Source organism: Cucurbita maxima, unplaced genomic scaffold (genome assembly GCF_002738345.1).
Source record: "Cucurbita maxima cultivar Rimu unplaced genomic scaffold, Cmax_1.0 Cma_Scf00026, whole genome shotgun sequence".
In the NCBI taxonomy this organism is placed as follows: Eukaryota; Viridiplantae; Streptophyta; class Magnoliopsida; order Cucurbitales; family Cucurbitaceae; genus Cucurbita; species Cucurbita maxima.
The window spans coordinates 148,838-169,579 of record NW_019272042.1 but is presented as its reverse complement, the minus strand read 5'-3'; the positions used below and the strand labels follow the sequence as shown (position 1 = coordinate 169,579).

The window sequence follows — 20,742 nt, the reverse complement described above, 5'->3', positions numbered from 1 at the left end:
TCATACTTCATGGAGGTGAGAGCCCACCCTTTGGGATCATGGAAGGTTATAGCAATTTTATTTATTTATTTATTTATTTTTTTAATTGTATGATTATAAATATGGTTGTAAATTATTTTATTAATTAAGATGGAGAAGGATCCATCCATATGTTTAAGACGAGTTTTAAATTTTGATTATTTTTTCAAATATTTCGATCTGTTTTTACTTTGCATCTTAGGATTATTTAGTTGCATTCATATGAACAAAAATATAATATAACGTTTTTAAACAAATCAAAATTTGTTATTACAGCTTAATATTCCACACACAAAAAGCTTAGACTTAAATGTTACATCACAGTCTCCCTTCTTAGATGTTGTAATATATAAGCAATAATATTATAGCACCCAAAGTTCATTATTTTGTTGAGCTTATTATTATAATTTGACCCATTTTGCAGGGCCGTAAAAATGTAATGGTTAGATAAAAGAAAATATATAAAAAAAAAATGATGTATTATAATTTGTAATAGAATAATATTTATAGAATACAATCACTACTGAATTACATATTTAATTTTAGAGTTGAGATTTGAATTAAATACTAAAATTGTGCGTTTAAATTTATTTATATTTGGATGAATAATCAGATAGTTAAGTGATGGATGATTGGAGAGGCCCATTACAGACTCCGGCCCATTAAAACGACATCCCACATCGGTAAAATCTAAATTTTCAGCAGTCTAGTGGAGTATAAAATGGGGAGCGGTAAGTATCATCAAGCCACGCAGCCGGAGGTCGAGTACAAAGCGAACTATTCTTTCGCCTTTTACTAAAGAATACCGTGTACTCGTCCCATTCACCGGCATACGCCTATTTTTGGAGGGAGTTCTCAATGAGAAATTCCAACAAGCCAAGGTTAAAATACTTCATTTCAGTCTACTTTTAGTGTGAATTTTTTTTATTAAGGTTAGGTATGTTTCTCAAGACTAATTAGTTATTATTGCCATTGTATTGTTTTTTAGTAAAATCGTTGAATAAATTTGTATTTGAATCCAACTCCTATGCGTTTGATTCAAGGAAAGATTCGCAAATGTAATTATAACTTAGGTTTAATGCTAAATCATAACATGCCAACTAATCACTAATGATCATGCCAACTAATCACTAATGATCCTTTACATATAAGGGTCACAAATAACTCATATATAACAAGGGTCACAAATAACTCATATGTAAGGGTCGCAAATAACTCATATTTTTTAATATGAATTACACATCGAGTTTACCATTTGTATGATTTTTGAAAATTTCAAGTCCATTAAAAAACCGTTAAAAAAACCCTTGAAATTCTTTGTTGATTACTTGGAGAGTAGAACTTTAAACGTGTGAAAAAAATGAAAAAGAAGGAAAACAATGAAATTGTAAATAGTATTTGGATTTGGAAAGAAATGAAGAAAAGGAGTTTCTCTCTCTTCGAATCCAGTCCCCGGTCGTTGCGCTCTCCCGCATCGGTCCCAACATCCATCGCCACGCCCCGTCGCGTTCTCCCTTCGCTCGCAGCCAGCATTCAACTCTGTCTTCCTCAGATTTACACTTTCCATCCCCCTCACTTCAGGTTTTCTTCTCCTATTTTTTCTTTATCACTCGTAGAAGGGGTTTTTCTTCTGTATTCAGACATTCATAACGCCGATTCTCACTCACTTTCTCCTTCTTGTATGTCTTTGTTTTGATTTTCTGTTTTTTCTCTTTTCATCTGCGCTGAATTTCTTCTATTGATTGTTTTCTGTAATTTTTGAGGTCTCTATATAGTTTTTCAGGTCCCAATTTGCTGGTTTGTAATCCATTTTGTTTCGATCTCTGTCCGGTGCCCTTCTTTGAATCTCGCAGGAGTCTTTCTCGAGGTTATCGTTAAGTATTTTCCTATTAATTTTCATCTGTGTGGGTAATTTCTGCTTATTTTGCGAGGGTTGCTTGGATGGATTTTTTCCTTAATAACTTGTGCTGAATTTGGGGTTTTTTGATGTTTGAAGTTAGTAAAAATTACAGAAAGCCATGTATGATGAATTTGGGAATTTTTGATGTCGTGCTTTGGTAGTTCTATCAACTTTAATGAATTAGTATGAAATTCCATGGTAATTGAATTCATCTTATTGTGTTCGTGGTAAGTGGAATTATGGAAAGCAGTCGAAGTGGGTGCAGTATGTTTTTTTTCCCGGTTTACCCAACTATCAAAAAGTTATTCTATTCCTTTCCATCTATACTATCCACAGTAAAGCTTTAATTGTGTTTGTCAGAAGAGTTTTGGTTTTTCTTTTAAAAGCTAGGTTTGAGAATCCCCCTTGAAAGAGATTCTATATGGCCATGTGGTGCTCTACAGTAACATGGATTTGAATGAGTTCTGGTGGTTTACCTCAACTGATAACAAAATTAGAAGGAATTCCCCTTGGGAGTTTTTTCGGTTAAGTGTAAGAGAAGGCGTCTGCATTCGCTTACCTGAGAATGGGGAAAACACTAGTTTCAGGTTTAATGGTTGTGCAGCTTATAAACTTCTGACCGTTTTCCTCCCAGACTGTACCCAATTTTGTGCTTTAAAAAACTAAAAACGTGGCTATGAGTAACCTATGAGATGGGATGAAAGTGTAAGCTCTTCTTCCAGAGGCCTTTTTTATGAAAGGGAAATTGGGGGATTAATCAACCTCATCATCCTTTGTGTTGATGTTGAGTTCTTCTGTTGGAATTTGTAGTTGGGGGCCTCAACATGGGAAAATGGGATTCAAAGGAGATATCCTCACATAAGCTCATCTGTCTTTTCTGCATATGTCAGAATCAAGGGGAGATTCTGGATCATTTCTTGCTCCATTGCCCTTATGCCCAAGCTTTCTGATTCTCTCTTTTGCTAAATTTGGATTGCTTTGGCGCTTCCCTCAAAAAGCCTTGGCAGCTCTAGAGCTAATCTTCTTGGCCGTCAATTTTTTATAAAAAAGAAACATGCTTTTGGGAGGGGTCATTGGGAAGAAAATATAGAATTTTTTAAAGTGACTTATAGAGTTATGGAAGAAGTCAGAGATACCATACATTCTAAGTATTTGGAGGGAATTTGGCTATCGTGTAGTTTTCTTATCACCCACTCTTTTGTTCTTCTTTTTCTATCAATGAAGTTTTCTTCTTCTTCTTTCTTTCTTTCTTTCTTCTTCTTTTATTTTTTTATTTTTTTATTTTTTATAAGAAACGGATGTATATTGAAAAAATATAAACACCAACAGCCTAAGGGAAGAGGGGAAGGAACCTCCCTCCCAAACAATAGTTACTGGAGTATGACCTCCCAATTTTAGAGGTTTGAGCTAGGCTATTGTTACACAAGAATTCCATACTTCTAAGACACTATAACGAATGGGTATTTCGTAGGAAAGTGCAAAAAGTTTCTAAAGAATAAGACTTATTTTCTAAGATTCTCCTGTTTTTTCTTTCCAAGTCTCCCAAACAAGCACTTGCAAAGCACAACCCCACAAAACTCTATGTTTTCCTTTTAGGTTTCAGCCGTTGAGGGCTTCTAAGAGCCAATCCTCACAATCATATCTGGACGGCATACACAAAAACCAAACGCTCTAAGAAGAAGGTCCCACCCTCTCAAAGTGAAAGGGCATCTAAGGAAAAGATGCTTGATAGGCTCCTGTCCCTTCAAAAACAGGGACAAACTGAAGGAGAAGTACACTCATTATTAAGCTTCCTTTGTAGCCTTTCTTGATTATTTAAGCTTTTATGGACTAAACTCCATAGCAAAACTTTAATCTTTTTTGGCACAATAAACTTCCATATCATAGTTATCATTGGCGACTTGAGATTTTGAGTAGATTCGTGTAGTTTTCTTGTCACCCACTCTTTCGAGAGTGTTTTTTCTAACCCCCTTGGAAGATGCTTGTAACCCTTTATATGTTTCTTCATGATGCCTGGAATAACCAATTTCATTCATTTCTATCTCTTTAGTGAACAACTTGGTGATATCATATTCTCATCTCATATGAAAGATATGTTTTTTCTTCAACGTTGATCTCATTTCTTATTTTTTACCATTTTTGTAGATCTGTCAAATGGATGGACCAACTGGTCGCGGTGGTAGTGGCATGGATATGAATTTACCGAACTATAAACTTGGAAAGACCCTTGGCATAGGTTCATTTGGGAAAGTGAAAATTGCCGAGCATGCTTTAACTGGTCATAAAGTTGCTATTAAGATCCTTAACCGCCGAAAGATAAAAAATTTGGACATGGAAGAAAAAGGTTTGATTCTTTTTTGAATTGTATGTACTTTCAATCTTGAAACAATATCATAAAATTTATGAATCTTTTGAAAAGTCTGTCAATCATGATTTCTTCATTTTGATTTCAAGGTTTGTTTTCTAAGTACAAGTTTAGTTTAAATTTCTGAAGGGCGGCAATCTACTTACAAGTTAGAACTTTTAATTTCTTTTGATGGTTCCCTCCATTCCATCTAACCCCACCACCACAAGAAAAAGGTGCTAATCGGCCTTCTTGGATTTCAAAAATTTGTTTACATTCACCCTTTTTCATGATGAACGTTTCATTATTTTAATTTTTAATCGTAATTTTTTATGAAGTTGGTTTGGGTCTGGGAAAGGCTTACACTTTTTTCTCACTATGAAATTGGCGCAGTGAGAAGAGAGATTAAAATATTGAGGTTGTTCATGCATCCTCACATTATACGGCTCTATGAGGTTATAGAGACTCCAGCAGACATTTATGTTGTGATGGAGTATGTAAAATCTGGGGAGCTCTTTGATTATATTGTAGAAAAGGGAAGGTTGCAGGAAGATGAAGCCCGTAATTTTTTCCAACAGGTATGTTGCAATTGTAATTTTAATCATTGGTTGTGACTTGGTATTCGTCTTATTCTTCCATCTTAGTTATGTTGTGGGAAATTCACCTTCATGGAACAGATAATCTCTGGTGTGGAGTACTGCCACAGGAATATGGTAGTTCACAGAGATCTCAAGCCGGAGAACTTGCTTTTAGACTCAAAATATAATGTGAAGATTGCTGATTTTGGTTTGAGCAATATAATGCGAGATGGTCACTTTCTGAAGACAAGTTGTGGGAGTCCCAATTATGCTGCCCCAGAGGTATGTTTGTTGCAGTGCAGAAACTCCGAAGGAGCAGTTGCCATTTTGTTGTTGGGTTTCAATTTAACAATCATAACTTTTTAATATAATTAGGTCATCTCCGGGAAATTATACGCTGGACCTGAAGTAGATGTGTGGAGTTGTGGTGTCATTTTGTATGCCCTTCTATGTGGCACTCTTCCTTTTGACGATGAAAACATTCCCAACCTGTTTAAGAAAATAAAGGTATTTCTGTATTTATTTCGTTTAGCTTAATTTTTGTTATGGCTGGAATAAAGTGTCTTGGTGAGTTTGAACTTCTTTTGGAGCGATTTTTTTATTATTTTTTATAATGTCAGTATTTGCATATATGATCTGATTATTTTCAGCTTCTCAAGGAGGATTAACCTCCTTCCATAACTTATTAGTATTATTAGTATCCTAGCTAAGGGTCCTCAAGGGGCATTGGAGAAACATTTATTTACTTTAGATACTGATTTCATGTGCTTGGACTCTTCCTTATGGATACCAAGTTGTCTCTGTTGCACCTATTTAATTTAATATATACACCTTACAATTCAAACCGTCCCAGAAGTGATGAAGACTCCAAATCTTAACTAAAATTTTGCTGTTCTTTAGGGTGGAATCTATACTCTTCCAAGTCATTTATCATCTGGTGCTAGAGAACTGATCCCTAGTATGCTGGTGGTTGACCCAATGAAGCGCATCACGATCCCTGAGATTCGCCAGCACCCATGGTTTCAGGCTCATCTTCCACGCTATTTAGCCGTGCCTCCACCTGATACAATTCAACAGGCGAAAAAGGTTCAGTACTAAAAATTTAAGAAAGATCCTTAAAAAATATTCTCTAAACAATTTCTTGAAAAAATTTGTAATTTCTTTAAACATTCATTTTCTTGTCATTCATAGTACTATACTCTATCATATAGAAGCCTAAACAAACCTTTGCATTTTCTGCACTTTGTAAAGCTCGAGAGGTTTTTTGCTCTTCAATTCACCTTGTGCTTCAAAACCTACCGATTACTACTTTTTATTATACCAACTCTGTTTTCATGATTTTATTGGCAGACAAGCGAACAGTTCATAGATTTATTTATTAATTTTTTTAGGAAGCAGAATCGTTTCATTAGGTTACTCAGGAGATTTTATTTTTTTTTAGGAAATTTCCTGACATATGAGAACATTTTTAGAGCTTGCACACGAAGACCTCTGAATTCACTATTTTGGATTATAGACAGGGAAAGACTACTAGAAATGTTATTTGATTCTGTATTCTTTTCTTAGTCTTGAGACTTCTAGGTCTGAATGTGTTCCTTCGTTTTCTGCCTTTCTTCTCAACATAGTTGGACCATATAATTTCCTCTTTTCTTTTTTTATGTAGTTCTCACTTAAAATTAAGATTAAAATATATGTCGACCCAAGTTGCAGTTGATAACTTTTTTTTTTTTTTTTTTTTTTTTTTTTTTTTTTTTTTTTTTTTTTTTTTTTTTTTTTTTTTTTTTTTTTTTTTTTTTTTTTTTGTGAACATAGGTTTGTCTACTACGAGTTTCTTATTTCTAAAATTAGGGCTTGTTTGGAAGTAAGGTTTTGAAACTTGCATTATTCAAAATTTAGAAGAATATATTTATGTAGAACTTGGTAATATAGTTTTTTTTAAAACAGATTTCAATGTAGAAAATAGGAATGATACTTTACTGTTCATTCCTCATGCATTTTTTAGATATAAAAATATTATTGGTAGGATTACTCGGCAGTTATCAGTAGGCCATTTGCCTTGCTTCATTAATAAGGCTTTTGGTATGTAACAAAGAGTAGAACCAGTCAATCATATAACCATCCAATGTACTCAATATCTATTCTACTTCATAGGATAATTAAGTTCTTTTCTGGTTTAGCAATATAGGTTCTTAATTGCTTATTTCTCTTGTCCAAGTAATTAAACTTTTTCCTTTAATTATTTTACTTTATTTTATTTTTTCAGATTGATGAAGACATTCTTCAGGAAGTTGTAAAAATGGGATTTGACAGGAATCAGCTGGTGGAGTCTCTTCGTAACAGGATTCAAAATGAGGTGCATTATTAATTAGACTTATTCTCTTAAGAAACTTGAAATACTTCCTTGCTAGTTACTGATGGTCGTTGTTATTGATAATATATGTCAGGCTACTGTTGCTTATTATTTGTTGCTGGACAACCGGTTTCGTGTTTCTAGTGGCTATCTTGGAGCTGAGTTTCAGGAGACTATGGTATTCATGTTCTTTTTCTGGTCTGATAAACACGTAATTCCTTTTTATACTATTATAAAAAGCATTCCACCCACCCTCCAGAATGCATCTTCCTGAAGGTTTCCACATTCAGTGGCAAAAGAGAAGAAGTTTGGGAAATTTTCTGGCCTCATCTTGTGGTGTATTTCTCCTGTATTTTGTTTAAATATTGTAGTTTCAGTTGAATTTTTTTTTTTCCACTTGTTTTATTAAGTATTAAATTTTCTACATTTTTCTTCTTTAAAAAAGATTCACTATTAGCCATTTCTATCATGTTAGTATTTGTGCATCCAACATATACTGTTTTATTTTTATTGTTTGGTAGGAAACCAGATTCAATTCTATGCACCCTGGTGATCCTACAAGTCCTGCTGTAGGACACCGGCTTCCTGGATATATGGATTATCAAGGAATGGGCCTAAGATCACAGTTTCCCGTTGAGAGGAAGTGGGCTCTAGGATTACAGGTTCGTTTCTTTGTTTTAATCTGTTTTGGTGCCTAACTTTTAATGAGGCGTTCTTGCCATTTCTGTCATGTTGGCAGAAGATCTATATTTAATGCTTGAATTTTCTTCTTATGGATGCCTATAAGTTGTATGTGTGCGCATGGGTACTGAGTTGCTTTTCTGAGTAACCTAGTAACTGATGTTGCCCAAGGTACGGATTATGATTGTACTCTTTGGTCTAACTTGGCAGTCTCGAGCTCATCCCCGTGAAATTATGACCGAAGTCCTTAAGGCCCTACGAGAGCTCAATGTGGCGTGGAAGAAGATTGGGCACTACAATATGAAATGTAGGTGGTTACCTGGAATTCCAGGCCATCATGAAGGCATGATTAACAGCCCTGTGCATAGTAATCATTACTTCGGGGACGAGTCTACCATCATTGAAAATGACGGCGTAGTAAAATCGCCGAACGTTATTAAGTTCGAAGTTCAGGTATTTTTCTTTCTATTGGGGCATTGGTAAGAAATGTACCATTTTCTCTTGTTCGAAAAGGATTACATATTTTTCAATATACAGTTTCATCCCTTCCCAGCAACTAGGACCTTTGACATTACATTACCTAAGGTTGATTTATTCTTGAGCTTTTTCATGAATGAGTTGTTGCTATTTCACGATAATCTATAGAAAAGATAATGTCGAGGGCTAATTACATCGCGTCGTTCTCATTTGTTTTTGGTTGGATTTTGTTGTCAGCTGTACAAAACACGCGAAGAGAAGTATTTGCTTGATCTACAGAGGGTTCAAGGCCCCCAGTTTCTTTTCCTGGATCTTTGTGCTGCCTTCCTTGCGCAGCTCCGCGTCCTCTAAAAAGCACATAATTTTAACGCATGGGATGATGAGCTTGTGAATAAAGGTTTCACAAGCATCACTTATTTATATCATCTTACAGAATCTTTGTTCTTCTCCCCCTCCCCCCTCCCCCCTCCCTCTTTTAGATTGATAGTTCAGTCTTGTGTAAATCTGATTTTCGGTAGTAGAAGTTGTCGATATCAGCGTCCAATATCGATTGGTGATGCCTGTTACCTTGCCCTTCTTCATTACCCCCAAAAAATCTATCAAACTTCTTATGAAGTGTTCGTAATTTAAAGACATTCTCCTCTTTCACCTACAACATCTCTCAGCTGTGTCATTTTCTCTTTGTCGAGATTCCCGAAAGCGTTTCCTCTTGGGAAGTTCTTTTAGTAGTAGGGAACGTGTTTTTGTTGAACATTAGTCGGATTAATTGGTCATGACATTTGAGGGTTGGTTAAGAGTGATGCACCTTTTGTTATTATATGATGAAGTGTAGAGATTTAATATTTGAAAAACAAACTTATAGTTCCTCGCTGAAGTGTTGAAAATCTACCATTATTGTTCAAGTATATGATATGAGATGAAAACCTGATGTAGTAAATAACAGTATGACGTTCTCAAAAGGTACTCGAACAATCAAAACTAGTGTACAATGATAAGTCGTAATTCTAAAGGTGTTGGACTGAAAGTTAGAGATCTTGACAACATAAATCAAGAACATATCACAAGCTGCTGAGAGTGAGTGAGAGGGTGTCATTTTAAAATTAGGTAAAATTGATTTTCACCCAAATATTAGTACGGTCAAATTGAACGTGATTGAGTAGTAAATGTCGTATCACATTTTGATACATATAATAAACATCATAGCAACCAATTACAATTAGGTCATTTGCTTGGAAGATGTCACGAGTTATAAATTTTAACTGTATCAATTAAGTTAATAATATAACGTAATGAATTTACATTTTAGGATATAGTATAATAGCAAAGTGGAATTTTCTTTTGGGCCATCAAAAGTGCTTGGTCCATTAACATTAGCCTAGTTCCCACATCGGAAAAGTTGCAAAAACGGACACCGCTTGGGAATATAAAAAGCCGCTTTGCCAACTGCTTCGATTCACGGAGCCGGGCGGTCAGCACAGAGCGAACTATTCTTTCGCCTTTTACTAAAGAATACCGTGTGCACGCCGCATTCTTCTCCGGCATATGCCTGTTTTTGGAGGGGTTTCATTTAATTGATAAACGCCCACAACTCAGTAAAAAACCATTCTACTCATTAATTTTCTATGTTTAATTTGATTCGCCATGGTTAAGATAGTTTCAATAAATGATCATTGTTATGGCTTGTGGAGTAAATTGATTACAATATTTAGATACAATTATATCCTTTTATCAATGAATTTTAAAGATTTATGAATGATATTAGGAACATGATTAAATTTAAAAAAACTATGTTAGCATATTAGAGAATTTTTTACCCCCATTTCTGAGGTTAGCTTGTGTAGCTCTAGTGCTTAAGACTAAGCTTGTATTCTGACGATAGTGTGTTGGTTCTATGCCTGATTTAGTATTCGATGAAGCCACCAGAGGTTTTCTTATTATCCACGGTTAGAATCGGACTCATGTCGCATTAAAAAAATTATATATATATATATATATATATAAAATAAAACTTTTTTTTCACAAAACTCAAAAATACCGATTAATAGCCAAAGCGACGTCGTTTTGGAACTTTGATCTCTTCTCACATTCTCTGAGGGTTTGTCTTGCTGAAGCAGAAATTTCAAGAAACCCTTGCTTCTTCATCTCTGATCCATTTACACAGCGAAGATCTTGTTCTTTCTCTCGATTTCAGGTCGGATCCACTTGAACTATCGATTTGTTTCTTCCTTTTTGTTTTGCCACCGAAATTGTTGTTGTTTTACTTTATCTAGTTTGTGAGATTTTCATACAGAACTTGCGAAGATGACCCAAGACGCCGAAATGAAAGAGCTTCCTGCTCCATTGCCGTCTTCGTCTTCGTCCTCTTCAACTTCCCCCTCAACTCTTCAGCGTAAGAAAATTTTATCTATGTTTTTTAATCTTTGCTTTTGCGCTTTGTTTATTTGAATGCGACTCTCTACTGGGGATTAGGGATTGGGATATCTTTCAATTTTTTTTATGTTTGTTCTTTAGGGCTTCATTCAATCCTTAGAGTGCCTGGTTTTTAAATTTCTTAGTGATTTCTTCTTTCAATCAGTTTTGAAAGAGATTGTATCGCTCATTGAGATTGGTGCCTATGCCCGGGAGGTTCGGCGCATTGTTCGTGCCATTCGTCTGACCATGGCCTTGAGGCGGAAGTTGAAGGCTTCTGTCCTTTCTCAATTTCTGAATCTTGTTCTCCCCCCAGGGTCAGAGGTGAACACTAGGTTATCGTCATTTCTCCCAAAGGTACTTAGAAATTATTAGGAAATTTTGATTTTCATCAGCATAATGCAATTTGAGGTCGTTAGCTAGTTTTTTTTTTTTTTGGTTTCTGAGTGGGCTTGATCAATTTGAGTTCATGGTAGTTGTGTTCTGAGCCTTCAAATTGTTGCACAATTGCTTAGGAGGACGACTTTGAAATGGACGTTGACACGGCAACACAAGCTCCTGTCAAACACCCCCTGCCCGAGATAGAGATATTCTGCTACTTGATTGTGCTAATATTTTTTATTGATCAGAAGAAATATGACGATGTGAGGTTTTATGCAAAGGAATCAGTGTTTTTCATATTTTTCCTCAACTCTTGGCTTGTCATCTTGAGCACTAACTGAACATTTCCAGGCTAAGGCTTGCGCCTCAGCAAGCATCGCGCGGCTCAAGAGCCTAAATAGGAGAACAGTCGATGTTTTAGCATCCAGGCTCTACTTCTATTACTCCCTCAGCTACGAACTCACTGGCGAACTTGCTGAAATAAGGGGGTGAGTTTTCATCTAAAACTGTAATAGGGTTATGGTAGTTAAGTTTACGCCTTTGTATGAGTCTAGTGGTTTTAATTCGGAGTATATAAATGAGGAGGAATGTTTAATTGAATATATTAATCTTTTAACGTGGAAAACTTTGATTGGCAGTAACCTCCTAGCACTGCATCGCATTGCAACCTTGCGCCATGATGAATTGGGTCAGGTAGTCCTTCAAACCTTTTCGGTGCATACCACCCGTGAGTTCATTATGGTACCTTACATATGGACAACAATGTCATGTAGGAAACCATCCTTAACCTTCTACTTCGTAACTACCTCCACTACAACCTCTATGATCAAGCAGAGAAGTTGAGGTCCAAGGCACCCCGATTTGAAGCTCACTCAAATCAGCAGGCGAGTTCTAAGTTCCTTTTTTTTTTTTTTCTTTTTCTTTTTCTTTTCTTTATTCTAAGGTAATGAGTATCTGTGGGTTCTTAAAAGATTTTTAATCAGTTCTTAGGTAGCATTGTTTTCCGTTGAAATGCTTGTGGCAGATGTAACTTGGCCATCATTTAAATAGTTTAGATCTTGTTTTGTATGCAATTTAAATTATGTTTTATGTTTTTGGTATCCATATTTTGGAATTGAAATTTTAAACTGCATAGTCAAAGAAAAGTAGAGAAAAGAAGACAAAGCCTTTAATATTGTAGTATTTAACTTTATCAAGTCATTTCATTTTTGTTAAATAAAATAGGTAGAACATTATAAATCATATGATATTGTAAAATAATAATTATACAACATTTCTAACATAAAACATGTACGTACATTATTTAACAATAGTTGATATTCAACCTAATAGTTATTTGGTGGCTACAACTATTTTTTTCTTTATTATTATTTAAAAAATTACATCTATAGTATATAAATATATTATCAAACTCATTTTGAACAGCTGATTAAATTGGGGTCTATTTTCCAAATCTTCTACTAAACATATATTTGAAAACACTGAAAATGTAAAATATAACTTTGTTCTTCGTTGAATCCCCTATTTTCAAGTTAATATTTTCAGATAACAAACTAAATGCACCCTTAGGTAACTCGATGTTGAAATTGCTAAAGTTGACATGATTAGCCATGTTCTTATGAAGTTTTAGAATATAGCAGTTGTGTAGTATGTGAATTCATAAGAATCTAAGCATCATATTTGAAATTGTAGGGATGTTTTTCTGAGGTAGATTTTCTCGCCTTTTTTAGTATTAGAACTTAATTTATAAGCTACAATTCTAGATATCTCATAATGATTGGTTATTACAGTTCTGTAGGTACCTATTTTACCTTGGCAAGATCAGGACCATTCAGCTGGAGTATACAGATGCAAAGGAGTCTCTTCTACAAGCTGCTCGGAAAGCACCCATTGCAGCTCTTGGATTTCGAGTGCAATGCAACAAATGGGCAATCATTGTTCGGTTGCTGCTAGGAGAAATCCCTGAGAGGACCGTTTTCATGCAGAAAGGCATGGAGACAGCTCTGAGGCCATACTTCGAACTTACAAATGTAATTTTTGGATACTTTCCAGTTATTTTCTTCCATTAAGTTCAAAGTTTGTATGGAATCATTTCTTTTTTCTCTAAAAAAAAATGAAATATTTGTTTCTTAAAAAGGTGAGGATGAGGGAAGCGGAAATGTTGTGGTAATGTAGGGAATCTTGTTAGTGGGAACCATATGTTAGTTGCTGATAGTATAGGTAATTACATTAATGGGTAGATAAGATACAGGTGGAGGGATAAACCTAGGGGGGATATCTTTGGCTTAAGTGTTAATTTTGGTTTCGAATTTTCCCAAGTTCATGATCAAGTCAAGATAATGGCAATGTGATTCCAGTTTATTATACTTTTTCTTAATGTTAGTTACCAATGTTTTTTTTTTTTCAGGCTGTGAGAATTGGTGACTTGGAGCTTTTCAGAACTGTTGCTGAGAAGTTCTCCAGTACTTTCAGCTCAGATCGAACCAACAACTTGATTGTGAGGCTGCGACATAATGTCATTAGGACTGGCCTTCGCAACATTAGCATTTCTTATTCGCGTATTTCTCTGGCTGATGTTGCTAAAAAGCTTAGGTTGGACTCCCCAAATCCTGTTGCTGATGCTGAGAGTATTGTCTCGAAGGCAATCCGAGATGGAGCAATCGATGCAACTGTCGACCATGCGAATGGATGGATGGTATCGAAGGAGACTGGTGATATCTACTCGACCAATGAACCTCAGATGGCTTTCAACTCGAGAATTGCATTTTGCCTGAATATGCATAATGAAGCAGTTCGTGCCCTTCGGTTTCCGCCAAATTCACACAAAGAAAAAGAAAGCGCTGAGAAAAGGAGAGAGAGACAACAGCAGGAGCAAGAACTTGCAAAGCACATAGCTGAAGAAGATGACGACGACTTTTAGCTTATTATATAATCTGGAAGAGACGGTATGAATATTTGGTGCTTTAATGAATCAGAATTGCTGGGCAGAAAATTTTGATGCAGTGGTTCAGATGAGTTCCGCCCATTTTCTTTATGTTTGTAATGCAACTCTTTCATTCATGGAATGATGCCCATCTTGTACTTACCCTTCTGAATTGTAACTCAGCTTTGGGATTGCATCATGTTCAAGTACAATATTTGCTGGTACGAAGATTGTTCTTGTAGTTGATGTAACGTTGGTCGGTTTTACTTCTACTCCCATCTCGATGGCCTGCTGTTAACTTTAGCGTTGCATTTGGTAAAGCATGGCCATATCTTGAAAGTATTGTTTTAAAATAAGTGTCCCAGCTTACACTATAATAAACAGTGAGAGGCTCAACTAAAAATGTACTCTTATTTCGATTACAAATAGTGATTCATAAAGAAAAACCATCTTATTTCGATTACAAATAGTGTTTCATAAAGAAAAACTCGATGTTTTCGGAGTCGAATAGAAAAATTTTGAACTGCTTTCAGGTCGATTAGATTTTTCGATCAATCAATTTCAAGATCACTAATTTCAATTAAAAATTTGAGCTAAATTTGAACCACTTAAAACTTGCACCCATACGACCCATTCAACAAGCAAAGTCATTCACAAAAGCATTGCAGAAATCAAATTTGCAATAATGAATCCAAAGTGAGGTACAACACGGATAACGGACGAAGTGAGTACTGATAAAATATTAAACATGGTACTTAATGGAAAGTTGAATCGCCAAAATAACCCCTTGGTTTCTCTTAGTCATCACCAAAAGCTTGCTTCTAAGCCACAAGGGTGCTGGCTGTGGTGGATTCACTGTGAAAAAAGACATCCACATTCAATTAGACAGCTCGGCATTGAAGAAAAGATCACAAACCAACAAAATTGTATACGTTCTTCGACATTTCGCGAAGACCATCAAAGTTGTCCTCGTCCTAATGGTAAGAATTTGAGAAGTTCGGAGATACACACTTAAGATTTCAGGTACAAACCTAAAAGTTAATAACTTATTGACCACTGTTTTCTCTTCTTAATGCTGGCTTTGAGATGGTCTAAGAACCTTAGGAGAGAAAGGGAGTGGGCTACGAGCATAATGCAAATGATGGACACCACGTTATTTATTCTCGAGTCTAGAATCTAGATGCAACTCTCTACATACACTTTGCAGTTTGGCAATTCAACATGCTACGAGTATTGAAACATTACATTGCTATGTTTTTTTTCATGTTTTATGAGATAAATCTAGTTGGTGCCACGCACCTATACGTCCCCCTAAAATTAAATTAATCCCCACCATCCCCATTTGTTGAACTCAAAACAAAAATACAGAAAGACAAAAAAGAAGAAAAATTCAGGTGCTGTTTTGACAAGGAAACCGAACAGGTGTTCGCTAGCTATCATCTTAACCCAATTTCTCTTTTAACCGTATCTTTCCAGAATTAGACAGTTTAAAAGCTAAAGATCAGCAGCATGTGAGAATATGAATTTAACGTAAGCTATGCGACTTTTTCATGCAAAAGTGAAGATACTAAATAGTTCATGTTATTCTGTGCCTCAGAATACTTACTACTTCCACACGGGAGGAAGCTTCTTTGTCTTCTTGTAATACCGGGCAAGGCGATGGATCCTGCTCTCCACCAAAATCAACCTGAATTTGGAATCCTTGTCTTTCCTGTTCCTCTCCAAATGCTTTCTGATCGAAACAGCTTTCTTGATGAGATGGTAAAGATCCTCCGGTATTTCAGGAGCTAGCCCTGAGCCAAGAAAGAAAAAATGGACATATAAATCACAAAATAATTCTAACTATAGTATAAAAGAGAAGAAAATAGGTGGAGAAAGGGTAGATAGGGCTCACCATGAGCCTTCAATATGCGCAAAATCTTACTCCCAGTTACACTTTTGACCTGAGCAATCCCGTGAGAATCACGGAGAATAACACCAATTTGAGATGGTGTCAAACCCTTCTTGGCAAATTTGCAAATATTCTCGGCAACCTGAATAGCAAAAGAAAAGACGTCAATTTCTACAGATAGTACAGAAATTAACCTTCCTTCATTTCGGATGACTAACATCTAAAATGGCATTCCAGGGAAGAAATTGATCAGTTTTCTTATATATACAAGAGAATAACCATCAAACTTGGCACTCAGATGCATTAAAAAACATGTCACCATGCCCCCACCAATATTAACGACTGCAATTTCAATTATTTGCCAATCACACAAACAATATTACAGGAGCTACCTTCGTGATCAATAATAATAACCTAGGAATTTTCCTGCTCAATTACTGAAAGATCACGAAACTCAATCATCATAAAAACATTGAAAACCTTGATATTAACTCGTGATTGAAAGCCTCCATAACACAATAGAATTAGATGAAATCTACATTTTACCGCACATTTTCCATTCCATAGTTTTCTATTTCTAATCAATTAGAACGATCGAAGCCCAATCCAAAAAAAAAAAAAAAAAAAAAAAAAAAAAAAAAAAAAAAAAAAAAAAAAAAAAAAAAAAAAAAAAAAAAGTTGAGAACTTGGGAGAGGAATTCTCACATCCTGAGAAGAGATCTTCAGCCAACTTGGCGGCGTCCTTTTGTAAGGCAGTGCCGAAGCTGAAATACCCTTACTGAAAATGGAAATAAATAGAGTAAAAAAGAGTTATTAGGAATGTATAAACAGATTTTCCGATGAAGCTTAAAAGCAAGCTTTGTTCGCTGAAAGTAAAGACGAACCCTCGACTATGCATACGACCCATTGCGACGGCGCGTGGTTAAGAAACGGATTCTGATCCTCAAGGTTGAACTACAACTTCGCCGGCTCCTTTGCTGAAACACTGCATAACAATCCCTGCTATTAGGGTTTTGATAATTTTGATTGGTAAATTTGCACTGCATTATGGGCTGGGCCTCTGGGCCAGCCCGTCAATAATTATTTTTTACAAAATTAAATTATATAAAATTTAAAAATTTCCACCCGTTATTTACATAATTTATTTGTGTATAGTGTTTTCTAATTTTTTTTCTTATAATCCAAATTAATAAAAAATGTCTACAAATTTAATTATTTTTTACTTGAAGAAGAATACTTTAGTACTATAAAAATTATAAAGTAATACCGTAAAAAGTTTTTAATCTATTTACACCTCATATAACATTTTTAAATTAAAAAATTTCAGACTTAAATATTTCTAAAACTTTAAAAAGTGAATATCTCAGTATTTTTTTATTAGTTGAAAAGGTCGAAAGGGAAATTAAAACCTTCAAACATTAAACCATTTGTAACAGAAATAGTACAATACACTAATTACGTTAACTTGTACAGGCACCCTCATCTGTTTCGTATCATACCTGTAGTCTAGACCACTCCCATAAGAAAATCCACCCTTTTACTGTATAACCACCACTATCATATCATTGAATGTTTAAAGTAGGAACTACACTATACGAACTAAACTACAGTAAATGAACTAAATGTTTGAATTTGCATAAAACTATCATCCCTCAAAACAGAGAAGATTCTACTTCCATCAACTATGCCAAGATCTCTTCCATCACCTTCTATTCTATGTTGATCCTGATTACTTTTTTGGTTCTACCAGAACCAGAGCTCTCCCTTGCACCACCACCATGTTCATATTTCCTTTCAGAAAAGGATGGAAAAGCCCGACTGATCATCTCTCTGTTTCTACTGCCACTAGATTCTGCATCGTCGATGTTGATCAAAATTAAACACCGACACCAAAGAGCAAACTGAAGTGCCAAAAAGATATTTTGCAGAGAATATCTTGGGGAAAAACAGCAGAACATGTATAATATATACTTCATCTCAGAGGTGTTGAGGATGCACAGGTCGTCTGTGAAATTTTTTTCTCTCTATTTGTGTATTGAGAGGTTACCAACCTAACCAAACCCAACTACTGGGTATACTTATTGGAATGGAGGATATGATGTTCAAAATGGGGTTTAGAGTGGATGAGAAAGATGCTCTTGGAAAAGCAAATAATCAGATTACCTGCACTGGGATCCATATGAAATCCACCTTTTGGAACACTTTGATGCCCTTGAAAATTACCTTTCCATGCTTTTTCAAAACCAGCAAGTTCTTCTGTATGAAAAGTATTGCGACACAGTGTTATAGCTTTAACGTGAATAAAACCAGATAATCATTAATTATGGTTAAACAGACAGAGCAGACCTTCATTCAGATTGTGCAGAGTCTGAAGTACGTCCACTTTACCATCTGGGTTCAGTTTCCTCGTAACTGAATGACCCTGCAGAAGTAAAGCAATTGTTTTAGTGCCCAGCTTTCTAATTCACCATCATATCTCAAGCAAGAGAGGATACAAACGAATGTGGGAAAGACATACACAGAAAATGAAGCAAGTACACACTGAATCACATGCAATTTGGAAAAATAAAACCCTGCCGCTCTTAATGGAGACGATTAGATTACAAATATAATAAGAAACAATTTTCACTTATTGGGCATACATTTAGAATTACACATTCAAATAACGCCACAAATGAAATCTGAGTGATATGAGTACTGTCCCCTTCTCAGAAAAGAAACAAAGTCTTTCATTTCAAACAGCTATTTGTATTAGATACATGGTTCACAATACTGACAATAGAACCACTTAAAATTTATATGAAACAAGAAGAAAACTTGAAGGGAAAAACAATTTCAGAGTAGGTCTAGGTTTCATGGATTCAATGTCAAGCAACCATTAAAGATAACCGAGGACAAGACATGGTGATGTCAAACAATTTATCAACCCTTGAAGTATCAGAGTTCCATTATCAATCTATACCTTATCATGAATTCCTCTAGAGATCCTATGAGTGGCCTGACCTGTTGTCTTATCTGCTTCTTTCGTCTCTTCAAGCAATACCTGATTCATAAAACATGCTATCAAAACCCAGTACTTTACCCATAAAGTTGACAGTCATTCCAGAAGAATTTGACTTACTCCCTCATTATCTACCCTTCTAGTTCTAGTAGAAGTGTAATATGCTCCATCTACACCGCCATATGTGACCTTGCAAGTATGCATACTGGATTTACTAGCCTTTGGCTGAGCTCCAATACTATTATTTTCACTACCTCTACGAGTTATTATTTGGCGCTCTAGTACATCAAACAATAAAATGATTGAAGCATGGTAAAATTTGAATAACACAGTTCACGGAACCAAAGAACATCAAAATCACAGCTCAATTACCATCATTGGGATCATCAGGATGCTCAACTGATGGCTCCTTGTCTGACCCATAACTATTCTCATTCTTGTCCTGTTTCTGGTCCACAAGGTCGTCATCTACCTCCCTCTCCTCATCAGATGAGATTTCTTGAATCACAAGTCCCTGTGCCCCATCTTTCTTCCCCTTATCATATGCAGCAGCATGGGGGTTGGATACACTCGGCTCAAGCATGCTATTAAAAGGGCGAGTAAAGAAAGGATCATCAAATGGATCCCTCTCCCCAAAAAGGTTAGACATCATACTTCTGTGGGATCCAAATATACCAAATCCAGGGAAACCACCCATGAAGTCGCTTGAGAAAAGCGAATCCTTCCCTTCTGCTCCTCCCCTTTGCTGCATATTATATCTGCTAATTTCTATGGAAAAATAGAAATTTAGAGAAGCTACAACAAAGAAAACAGTCCACAGAGGCAAAATTTAGTGGCCATCCATGTAGGATCTAGCATTATGAACAAGCATGCGAATAACACAGTGGAGTAAGATGAAAAAAGATACGAATGAAATACACCAATCTCTCTGATTTTATTAAACTTAAAAACAATAACAGCAACAGGGAAGAAGCCAAGAGCTAATAATCAACTCAAAACCTCATTCAAATGGAAAAAGGCACAGCATCCGTGCATCACATTTCCATACCGTTCAGATTCTTGATGATTCCAGCAATAAATAGTAATTTCGAGACTCCGATCCCAATAACACAACATAAATTTGAAATTCGAGAAAAAGATGAACTAGTAGTAATCTCCATCATCAGCCAAATTAAGTCAGCAATAAACCAAAACAAGAAACATTGAACGATTTGTTCCATTTCTAAGGTCTGCTAGGAAAAATGAAGAACGAGAAAATTAGAATTACCTGTTAATTCTTGAGGGATTGAGGAAGCCGAGAACAGGTGGAAATGTAAAGAAGAAACCAGAAAAGCCGAGGTTCTTCGCAAGTGGCCGTGGAGGATCTTGCGGGCTTTTTACTTTATATACCACGGCTAACTTCGCGAGAGCTCCACGTATATTCTTGAAAGTTCGAATATGTATTTTTAATCGGTTTTTTTTTTTTTTTAATTCAAAATCTTTTTATATAAATATATCTATAATAATTTCATACCAACAAATAGTAATCTTATTTTATATCAGTTAACTTTAGAAAATTAATTGTTAATAGCTAATTTATTTTTATTACGTCAAATTATTAATCTAATTTAAGATTAAGTTTAATTTATTAATAAATATTATAAAAATTAAAAAATAATTGTTATTATTTAGTTAAATTATTAAATTAATTTAATTTTCGTTTTCATTTATTAATAGATGTATTAAGAATAATATGCTTTACGTGAATAATTTTAATAATTATTTTTAAATAAATAAATATAATAAAATT

At 35.2% G+C, this 20,742-nt stretch overlaps 4 protein-coding genes and 2 non-coding genes across 13 annotated transcripts; 4 read left to right on the top strand and 2 right to left on the bottom strand.

Moving 5' to 3' along the window:
* Positions 1-770: 770 nt before the first annotated feature.
* On the top strand, positions 771-885 carry LOC111499419. The gene has a single exon (XR_002720938.1). It is a non-coding gene; the product is annotated as a U5 spliceosomal RNA (small nuclear RNA).
* A 522-nt stretch (positions 886-1,407) lies between these two features.
* LOC111499002 (SNF1-related protein kinase catalytic subunit alpha KIN10-like) lies at positions 1,408-9,000 on the top strand. Of its 6 annotated transcripts, none has more exons than XM_023150431.1 (12): positions 1,408-1,599; positions 1,802-1,885; positions 4,064-4,262; positions 4,656-4,840; positions 4,940-5,122; positions 5,216-5,347; positions 5,741-5,926; positions 7,104-7,193; positions 7,285-7,368; positions 7,712-7,852; positions 8,082-8,324; positions 8,586-9,000. In XM_023150431.1, the coding sequence occupies exons 3-12, from the start codon at positions 4,073-4,075 to the stop codon at positions 8,697-8,699; spliced, it is 1,548 nt and encodes a 515-aa protein (XP_023006199.1). In that variant the 5' UTR covers positions 1,408-1,599; positions 1,802-1,885; positions 4,064-4,072; the 3' UTR covers positions 8,700-9,000. The 6 variants fall into 6 exon arrangements, with proteins under 6 accessions (XP_023006199.1, XP_023006198.1, XP_023006200.1 ...); XM_023150430.1 differs by having other exon boundaries at positions 1,794-1,885; XM_023150432.1 differs by having other exon boundaries at positions 1,794-1,891.
* Positions 9,001-9,807: 807 nt separating this feature from the next.
* Positions 9,808-9,924, top strand: LOC111499420. Its single transcript, XR_002720939.1, has one exon. It is a non-coding gene; the product is annotated as a U5 spliceosomal RNA (small nuclear RNA).
* Positions 9,925-10,412: 488 nt separating this feature from the next.
* Positions 10,413-14,381, top strand: LOC111498988 (probable 26S proteasome non-ATPase regulatory subunit 3). Of its 2 annotated transcripts, none has more exons than XM_023150407.1 (9): positions 10,413-10,539; positions 10,639-10,737; positions 10,924-11,114; positions 11,273-11,401; positions 11,490-11,626; positions 11,777-11,831; positions 11,912-12,022; positions 12,929-13,168; positions 13,546-14,381. In XM_023150407.1, exons 2-9 carry the CDS (start codon positions 10,650-10,652, stop codon positions 14,056-14,058), a joined length of 1,464 nt encoding a protein of 487 aa, XP_023006175.1. In that variant the 5' UTR covers positions 10,413-10,539; positions 10,639-10,649; the 3' UTR covers positions 14,059-14,381. The 2 variants fall into 2 exon arrangements, with proteins under 2 accessions (XP_023006175.1, XP_023006176.1); XM_023150408.1 differs by having other exon boundaries at positions 10,619-10,737.
* Positions 14,382-14,676: 295 nt separating this feature from the next.
* Positions 14,677-16,972, bottom strand: LOC111498990 (40S ribosomal protein S13-like). Its single transcript, XM_023150409.1, has 5 exons — positions 16,837-16,972; positions 16,658-16,730; positions 15,956-16,094; positions 15,668-15,854; positions 14,677-14,916 (listed from the first exon to the last, which is right to left on the bottom strand). The coding sequence occupies exons 1-5, from the start codon at positions 16,857-16,859 to the stop codon at positions 14,883-14,885; spliced, it is 456 nt and encodes a 151-aa protein (XP_023006177.1). The 5' UTR covers positions 16,860-16,972; the 3' UTR covers positions 14,677-14,882.
* Positions 16,973-17,345: 373 nt separating this feature from the next.
* On the bottom strand, positions 17,346-20,335 carry LOC111499178. 2 transcript variants are annotated; one of them, XM_023150688.1, is made up of 7 exons: positions 20,221-20,335; positions 19,326-19,748; positions 19,074-19,231; positions 18,915-18,995; positions 18,299-18,374; positions 18,116-18,208; positions 17,346-17,804 (listed from the first exon to the last, which is right to left on the bottom strand). In XM_023150688.1, exons 2-7 carry the CDS (start codon positions 19,702-19,704, stop codon positions 17,662-17,664), a joined length of 930 nt encoding a protein of 309 aa, XP_023006456.1. In that variant the 5' UTR covers positions 19,705-19,748; positions 20,221-20,335; the 3' UTR covers positions 17,346-17,661. The 2 variants fall into 2 exon arrangements, with proteins under 2 accessions (XP_023006456.1, XP_023006457.1); XM_023150689.1 differs by having other exon boundaries at positions 19,326-19,721; positions 20,221-20,321.
* Positions 20,336-20,742: the final 407 nt, after the last annotated feature.

What these genes read in the sequence shown, in the direction of transcription:
- LOC111499002 (XM_023150427.1), top strand. Translation starts at nt 3,640, where the DNA reads ATGCTTGATAGGCTCCTGTCCCTTCAAAAACAGGGACAAACTGAAGGA. An exon ending in CCCGTAATTTTTTCCAACAG is followed by an intron (nt 4,841 to 4,939) that starts GTATGTTGCAAT and finishes TTCATGGAACAG; the next exon opens with ATAATCTCTGGTGTGGAGTA. An exon ending in AGTGGGCTCTAGGATTACAG is followed by an intron (nt 7,853 to 8,081) that starts GTTCGTTTCTTT and finishes CTAACTTGGCAG; the next exon opens with TCTCGAGCTCATCCCCGTGA.
- LOC111499178 (XM_023150688.1), bottom strand. Translation starts at nt 19,704, where the DNA reads ATGCAGCAAAGGGGAGGAGCAGAAGGGAAGGATTCGCTTTTCTCAAGC. An exon ending in CTAGAGGAATTCATGATAAG is followed by an intron (nt 18,375 to 18,914) that starts GTATAGATTGAT and finishes TTACTTCTGCAG; the next exon opens with GGTCATTCAGTTACGAGGAA. An exon ending in TCATATGGATCCCAGTGCAG is followed by an intron (nt 17,805 to 18,115) that starts GTAATCTGATTA and finishes TCGACGATGCAG; the next exon opens with AATCTAGTGGCAGTAGAAAC.
- LOC111498988 (XM_023150407.1), top strand. Translation starts at nt 10,650, where the DNA reads ATGACCCAAGACGCCGAAATGAAAGAGCTTCCTGCTCCATTGCCGTCT. An exon ending in TTCCCCCTCAACTCTTCAGC is followed by an intron (nt 10,738 to 10,923) that starts GTAAGAAAATTT and finishes TCTTTCAATCAG; the next exon opens with TTTTGAAAGAGATTGTATCG. An exon ending in GCCATGATGAATTGGGTCAG is followed by an intron (nt 11,832 to 11,911) that starts GTAGTCCTTCAA and finishes AATGTCATGTAG; the next exon opens with GAAACCATCCTTAACCTTCT.
- LOC111498990 (XM_023150409.1), bottom strand. Translation starts at nt 16,859, where the DNA reads ATGGGTCGTATGCATAGTCGAGG. An exon ending in TGAAGATCTCTTCTCAGGAT is followed by an intron (nt 16,095 to 16,657) that starts GTGAGAATTCCT and finishes TTTGCTATTCAG; the next exon opens with GTTGCCGAGAATATTTGCAA. An exon ending in CTTCCTCCCGTGTGGAAGTA is followed by an intron (nt 14,917 to 15,667) that starts GTAAGTATTCTG and finishes CTTTTTTCACAG; the next exon opens with TGAATCCACCACAGCCAGCA.